The sequence below is a fragment of the Trichosurus vulpecula genome, chromosome 2 (assembly GCF_011100635.1).
Source record: "Trichosurus vulpecula isolate mTriVul1 chromosome 2, mTriVul1.pri, whole genome shotgun sequence".
Taxonomy (NCBI): Eukaryota; Metazoa; Chordata; class Mammalia; order Diprotodontia; family Phalangeridae; genus Trichosurus; species Trichosurus vulpecula.
In genome coordinates, this window is record NC_050574.1 from 374,256,989 (window position 1) to 374,265,581 (window position 8,593).

The 8,593-nt window shown below is 31.7% G+C and overlaps 1 protein-coding gene across 1 annotated transcript in view; it reads left to right on the forward strand.

Moving 5' to 3' along the window:
* Window positions 1-1,195, forward strand: part of NCAM2 (neural cell adhesion molecule 2) — a 295,617-nt gene extending 294,422 nt beyond the window's left edge. The window contains exon 18 of the mRNA XM_036744902.1: window positions 72-1,195. Coding sequence (XP_036600797.1) covers window positions 72-180 — 109 coding nt within the window. The 3' untranslated portion in view covers window positions 181-1,195. The remainder of the gene's footprint in view (window positions 1-71) is intronic.
* Window positions 1,196-8,593: the final 7,398 nt, after the last annotated feature.

An 8,593-nucleotide genomic window follows, 5' to 3' on the forward strand; every position in this document is an offset into this window, starting at 1 on the left:
AATTTATAAAATGAGGATATACTGATTCAATTACTTTTTAAAGTGCTGTTTCTTTTCTTATTTCTATCCAGAAAACTGCCATTAAAAGAAGAAAATGAAAAAGAGGTTTTAAACCCAGAAATTATAGAAGCAAAAATTTCCATTGATATAACTCAGTCAAAAGAAGATAGCAAAGCGTAACGGGAAGACTACCACAGCAAAAACGACAACAAATTCAAACTGAAGTGACCCTGTAACCAAAACTATACAGCTTACCTTACTTTCTTGGGCAGCTTTTTCTATCAGTACCCTACAGAGATGATCAAACTATTCTGGTCCACAATACCTTTATATTTTTGTTTATTTTGCCTCCATGTTTATTCCTGGCTGACAACCATTCTAAGATATCAGTTTGATCAATCCAGTTGAGTAGTGCAATTTATTACAGAGTTGAAATTTGTAAGTAAATACATTATTAAAATATAATTCTAGCCAGAGTCTATATTCCAAATAGAAGAAAATCATAACTTCAAATTAAACTAATAAGAAAAATATTGTTTTTTCTTGAATCTGGTCTTTTAAAAAAGATACATTGTCACCTTTAAAGGAAAAGTGAAGAGGCTTACTAAAGGTCATTTGATTATAAGGAGAAATTCAGCCTACCTGTGGCCAAGAGAGATATTATAATTATTGATAGTAATAACTGACAAGACTTGAGATTTCTATGTAACTTCAGTGCAGGTCCATGATCAATCTCTAATTGAGTGAAAAACTAATCAGCATGGGATACAGATCAAAATGACTATGTTTTAATGAAAGATATTGTAGCCATATTCAAAAGTGTGGCTTAGATCATGTTTTCTGTTATTTAGACATATGCTGTTTCCATTACGAAGAGACAATGTTTAAACTGAAACCCTAGGAACCAAAATGAAAAGAGATTTATGGTTTAGGCTTCAAATAAGCTTAAGTGGAAACATTCAATTTGTTACCTTACCTTAACACATATGTGTATTTAGGTTATTTTCATTTTATTTTGATTTTCAAATATGTCAAATGATTCTGCCTGTATTTTTTACAGATGTATTCTTAATCTTTGTCATGCATATTTTAAGACTGTACTTTACCAACTTTAAAAGTCTGTTCATGAATGATTTGAGGTAAAAAGAAATATAAGAAATACAATTTGACTAAAATACAAAAAATATTTAATGGGTAAATATTTTATGTTTCATTCTTTGTATTTGTATCTTCACACATTAACATAGTGCCGGCACAGAGTAGGCACTTAGTAAATGCCTGTTGATTGGTTGATTAATATGTAGTGTAAGTCAGAATATCTTTCTGGTAAGCACATTTTTACTATGAATATTAATTTTATTCATTCTAAATATAGTAGCTTAGAGATACAATCTCCTGATCAGCTATCTTTTCTCTTGAAAGTCCTTATATATTCAACATAGATATGCTAATGTCACTTGTTTGAAATAGTATTATTTTAGGCCCTAATCCAGAATAAATCATAAACTATGCAAAGCTCCCAAAGGAAAAAAAACTGATTATTAAATTTGGCCTTTATACAAGGCAAATTAACTATGTATAGCTCCAAATGGAAATACACCCATAAAAAGATACATGTATATATATGCTATATATGTGTTTGTGTTTATATACATACACACATGACTACATGTATATGTATATCTCTATATCCATTGGGAGCAAGTTTTAAAATATTCATACTCCCAACATATCAAAATTCTCTTCAGCATTTCAAGTGATGTTTTGTAACTCTAATTTTGAAGTGGTAGAAGGCATCTTCCTCATCTTTGACTGCTTAGAGAAATGATCCTAAAAGAGCACTGGGTGAATTTTAACACCTGTCAAGAATGGCTGCTCTGGAACTTTGTTCTTTTAAAGTAATGGATGAATAAAAGTATTATGCCAGCAAGAAGCTCCAGCTTCAGTTTCAAATTAATTGCCTAAAATATCAAGTCGAGCAAAAAACACTTTTTTTAACCATTCCACTACCATTTTGGATATTGGTAAGGCAGAACTAATTTTTAAGGCAACAAGATGCTGATTAACCATAGCTCCAAACTGGAAATTGGAGCTATGGAAAATCATTCCTTCATATTTACTATGAAATTTTCTCAAGAAAGAATATTGTTATTACCATAAAACTACTATAGATTATGTCCGTATCACAGATCAAGTAAACCATCCTAACAGACTTGACTGCATAACCAGTTGTTTGACTAGCAACTTTCTAAATTAATTTGTTATAATGACAGTCAAAATAATTGAGATAGTTTGTATTTTGGGGGATTAACTTTTCCTGGATTAGGTTCTAAATTGGCAAATTATTGATAGTGAAGGAATTAGAAAAGCTGAAATGTCCAGATAGCATGCTTATCACTGTTAACAGCCGTAAGTCCATCTGGGCTGGAGAGAGCTAGGTGGCTGGTGCTTGAGCCTTTCTGCTCCCTTTTCCTTCTGGAAAGGGGCAAAGCTGAATCCTTCCTAAGCCTTGTCTGTCATCCCTCCAAGGGATGGTGGTGGGAGGGAGGTAGTTTGTGATGTGATCATCTTTTCAGTCCTCTCTCCCCTGCTCCTTTCTTCTCTGGAGATTTAATCAGTCATACTCTATTATAACAATTAGCTTATTTTTAGCTAAGAGAAATATAATGGCATTCAAGTCCAGGTGGTCCCTTTTTATGCTATTTTATAGAGTTAGTATAATGAAAATTTATTAATGAAATCTTAATAGCCCAGAGCCTACTAGAGTTAGTCAGATTTAGATAGAGGTTTGGCTCTCTGCTATAATTTTTTTCTGTATTTCCAGTAATCCCTACTACCTCCATTCTCCTTTTCTCAACATGGACTAAGTATACAGTACAAATTTTCATGACCAAGCCCAGGTTTCTTTATGGAGCAAAATCAAGATACAGGAAACATGTAAAAGAAGAAAGAAGAGTATAAAACAATATCTGGTATTGAACAGGCACAGGAAGGGGAAGATAGGAGAAAAGTAGACCTTTTGGAACTTCACTCAGCCCTTGAAGAAGCAATTACTGAAAAATGCCTGAAGGAGCCCTGAAGGAAGGGAGCTTCTTCCCATATCAGTTTATTAAGTCCTATGTGGAACTGAGACTCTTACCTAGACTCCTGACACTCTGGCTGCTCAGCTTATGCAGTACTTCCTCTCAGTCTGTGTGTCTTTTTCAGAATTCCCAAATGTGATTCAAAGCAGGCCTTCCAGCTCAAAGATTATTATCGTCAAAATGATTCCCAGGGCTGGAAATGCTTATCCTTCTGCAACACAACTCCCAGAATGCCAGTCAGTTCTCTTAACCCATTTTTGTACTATACTTCTGCTATACTCTGAGAAACAGAGACAGAGAGAGATTTGTGCGTTTTATTAATGAGAATGTTGGTTTTCTCACTTCCTTGTGCTACACATGAAAGGTCAGTCAATGGAATTTTTTTTCTTTTTATCCATAGTTTAGCTTCTTGCCACTCATAAGAGATGACAATCTGAGATGAATAGTATCTGGGGCTAAACACAGGCACTTCTGGGTATAATCTATTTTTTCCTAAGTGATTCATACCTCTTATCCTTAGAATCAGTGCCATGTAAGATCAAGACAAAACCCTGACCGATTTTTTACACTGCAATAGAAAAGTTTCCTAATAAAAGATGGCTTAGTAATTTGTAAGATAAACATAGAACTGAAATAACATTTTTTCTCAATTTTCTTTTCTTATTTTAGACAAGTTACACAGCTGTATAAATATCACTTTTACTGTCTGAGAATAATGTTGTGTTAGTATAAATTTTCAGAAGAGTTGACTGAATATAACTGACAGAACTGATAAAATAATCTGAATTATATACTTTTTTAAACCAGAATCTCATTTCAAACATTGGCAGTTCTTGGTAACTTAGATGAAAATGGGCAATGACAATCACATTGCACAAGAGATTAAAGGAAAGAGTAAAGTCATAGAATGATAAGGTCTTGAAAGGGTACTTAGAAGCCATCAAGTCATTTTACAGATGAAGAAACTGAGGCACAGAGAGTTTAAGTGACTTGCCCAGAGCCATATAGCTAGTAAATGGGGCAGAATTTGAACCCAGTTCTTTTTTACTCCAAATCTAGCACTCTCTCCACTATTCCATGTTGCCTCTCTCAATTTTCCTTTACACTGGCATGAATAAATTTGTTATCATATTATTAAAATTATTTGCAAAGGAATTTTATGACTCCTATGATACAAACATACATATATATTTGATATATATCATGAGATAGATCAGAAATATTACTATTCCGTTGCTCCTAATTCTTACTGTTGATAAGTTAATCCATTTAGTCTTTGTAGCTTTAATACAAAGTAAAAACTACATTAAAATTGATATAGCAAATTCTACCTGATATTTATTTTCTGGATTGAGTATTATCTTTAATTCAACAATCATTAACAAATACCTATAATGTTTATAAAGCATTGTGGTAGGTTCTGGGGCCAAAAAGGGGAAAAAAATGAAATCGTGCCTGCCCTCAAGAAACTTAGTTGAAAGAAATTAATAAACACTCATTTTGCAAGTGTTTTTTACTCATAAATAAATAAATAATTTAAGTGCCATACACTGAATTTTAAAACTTAAGTCTTGCCTGTATTTTCTGTTCTTCTAAAAGAACTAAAATGTATTTGTGCTTTTGATTGATATGAAATTCTTTTATTAAAGAAAAATACAATTTTCCCACAAATCTTGTTTAAAATATTTTCAACCTTTATTGATAGATTTTTGCCCAAAGATATGACACTTTGATGTTATGCATGAATTTATTTTCACTGGAACTTTAATTTTTAATCTTTGATGTACATAAACAAACTTTTGTGAATATGAAATCTAAAACAACATTTGAAATATAGAGGGTGATTATAAAGTCCTAGTGCAACTTTAAACTTTAATAACTGATATACATATGAGAGAAGTACATTATAAATGTTACATAAAAGCTGATGTATTAGTGTTTTAAAGAAATACAGTCTGATTTTTAACCTTCACCATTACTGCCATCATTTGTGACACATTTTTCAAAGCAATTCTAAGTTGCTGCACAGTAATTTCACAAATTGAATTTATGAAAAGAAACAGAAATTAACTAACAAAATTAACAACAATAATACATAAAATCTAAGAATTTGCCTTTTGTGTCATTTACAGTATACTTTTATGTATCTATCTAAGGAGTTTAAAGCTGTACAAAGATTTTATAACCACCCTTTTTTAACTTTTCACTGAGAAATTGATCTTTTTGTTGTTTTTTTTTTGAAAAGTTTATCCATGTATTGATTTCCTTCAGATTCTGTTGAAACTAAATTTTACCAGTTGTGAGGAATAACCTCAACACTGTGACTAAAAATTATTCTTTAAATTTTTTAAGTTGATAAAAGAAAATCATTTTATAATCTAATTTAGCCTTTTCTTTCCTGTTTCAATTTAAAATATAATTTGAGACCACAAATTTTCTCTTGGTGTTATTGATGGGTGTGGGAGTAAGGGAGATTGGATTGGCGCACATTCCATGGAGCATGGATGAGAATAGACCTGCAGGGTCTACCCCAGGGAGCTTGGATGGAGCTGTGGCAGTATACTTCCCCATCCTAATTCCTACACTAAAAAGTCATACATCTGGAATAATTAATAGATATGATTTTTTTGTTCCAAATAATTGGAGTCTCTATCACTGATTTTACAGACTAAAAGTGGTAAATCTTACTCATACCATTAGCTTTTTATAAAATGTATTTTGCTTTTTAATTTGGAAATATTAAAATGATCTTTTCAAATTCTTCTTACAGACTGTTCTACACATTACAGAATGTTCTACACATTCAAACTGGCCCCTTAAATACAATAAAAACAAAACGCTGGGTGAGGTAAAGACATTTTCCAACAGAAATATCCTAACATTAACTTTACTTTTAAAATGAAAGGTTTTGTATATATTGAAGTGTTGTTGGGGTTTTTTTTAATTCCTGCCTAAGGTAGTTTCCTTCACTGAAAATTATATTTAGGGAAACTTTGTGAGCATATACCATTAATCTAAAATTTAACATTTGGAAAGGTTAAAATAGTGGCAGGAACAATTTCAATTCTAACAGTTTAATGTAATGGAAATATTTCAAGCAAAACTGAGATATCTGAGTTGTTACAGTATTCCCAGGTGAAATTAGACCATTTAATAATATGACGTTTACTAGTGCATATACCATATTATTAGAAACCAATACCAGAAATATTAATGTAGTAAGTTATTTTCCCCTGAAAATAAAAGTCCGTGACTTAATATAAAGTGAAAAAAAATTTTAATGTTTGGTTTTTATTTTGTATAAATATTGATGCATCTTGTACTATAGTATTCAATTTTTTAAAAGTTATCTTAAGAATCCATTGTTTAATGTATCATTTGGCCGACAAGTTGAATAAAGTATTTGGAAACTTCTGTTTTGCAAATGTCTGGAGAAATTGCAATATTTCTGCTACATAATGTACATTTTTAAAAATTTAAACATGATCATTTAAGTTAAGGAACGATCAATGTTTATTTATATTTAAAAAATCTTTCAAACTCTGATACACGTTCATATGATTAAGAACTAAATATATGCAAACAGATTTGAACTGATATGTATGTGAATATTATTTTCAAAGAAAATTAAAAAGGAAGAAATGCTGAACTAAATCCTGGGGAGAAAAAAGCTTAGATTTTGAGCCCAGACTGAAGAACAGGAGAGTTAACAATATAAGACAGACCCAGTGATTCTATTTTGTGTAACCTCTAGGTTCAAGCTTGCTGCATTTGCATAAGACTCTTCTCCTTTGTGGATAGAATAATTATTGTTCATGCTATACGCCTGCATGTAGGGCAAAACTGGCTCAAGAGCTTGGGAGAAGAAACTTTCTCCTTGGTCTTTAAGTAGGAAAGCATGAAATCAAAAACACTGAAATCAGGAACATGTTGGGGAGAAAAGGGATACCTTCCAAATATGTCTATCTTCTGAAATCTGGGTTGTTTTCCCCCCCAAGATAAGAAACCATAAGTATCCTCTCTTGAAGCAGGATACAAAAAGAAAATCTCTTCTCCCAAATATTTGAGCCAACTCTATCCCCTCATAACACAGTGTTGCGTAATAGTTCTCTCTACCAATTAGAACAGAATTATGCAGATGTACCAGGTTTGAACTCCAGGTTACAATCATAAATAGATTAATGTAGGGAGTACCACATAACATAAAAGACACTGTGTTTAAAACATCATAAATCTTTGGCTCCTGACCCTCGAAAGAATGTTGTTGTTCATGGTGTAGAGTTTGCCTTTAGACCCTGCTATGAACATGTAAACTATTAGAAATAAAGACACTTGAAACACTTGGTATATGTTTTCCATTGTGTGTACAGTACATGTTAAATACATGTCATCTTTCAATAGAATTTACATAACATGTATACTTGGAGTGTATACTACTCAAATTCTGTGTTGAGAAGTATGATATCACAAAGTTTTTTGTTTTAAAATACTATGTCCCTCTGAAATGCTGTAAATGTATATTTAAACTAAACTGTAAAAATTATACTGAGAATGTTGAGGTTTTGTATTTATGAAATACATTGAAAGTATGGCTTACAGTATATCAAAATTATTTGTCACTCTTCACCATTTGTAAATTAATAGTAAAGATTCTCTTACTTTAATAAAGTGTCGCATTTATATTAATTTTAGATAATGATATCTCTGCAACAAGTAGACTTTTGACTTGATAACTTTATTTCAATTATTTAGAAAAATTCAAAATGTCCTTCATCATATCAGTAACCATAGAATTTCAGTTGGAAATGACCCAGACGTCATCTAGTACATCTCCAAACCAAAATGTTAATCTTTTCTAAGGCATGTTTTGAAAAATAATTTCCTCTGACATTTTGTGAATCAGTTTAAGTATCAATGTCAAACTCTTAAGAGTAATGTAGGTTATATGTAGAAGAAAATGAGGAGAAAATACAGGATAACTCTTGAATGATAAACCAAAAATATCTGCTAAACACACACTTGAGTTTATCTCCTCAATGACTATATAGATCATAAATTTAAGGAGTTTTGTGGGCTTAAATAGCAGAAACAATTATTTCTTTAGAACATACTTACCTGGGTTTATGCCACATAAAATATGACCTTTTTTAAAAGAAGAAAAATATAAGAACTCTCTCTTCCCAAGGAACAATTTTTTTTAAGATTCTATAAAGAAGCCATAAAGTATCTTTATGTAAAATAAATATTCAATGGGCTACTTCTCTAACTCCTACTCAAACTGGGAGGCTGGGTACCTACAGGGCAGCTTGACTACTTTTCCCCCCAGGGTGGTATGGTTAGGTCTCATATCATATGAAAATCTGTTTACGTAGGTAGGATTAGATTTGTATATCGTATTGTTGCCTGTCTGGAACAAATACAATGGAAGGGGTCCCACGTATAAGAAATACACATAGGGAAAAGAATGACTCATTGTTACCTCAATGCTAGAAGTCCTTTTCTCCCTTCAG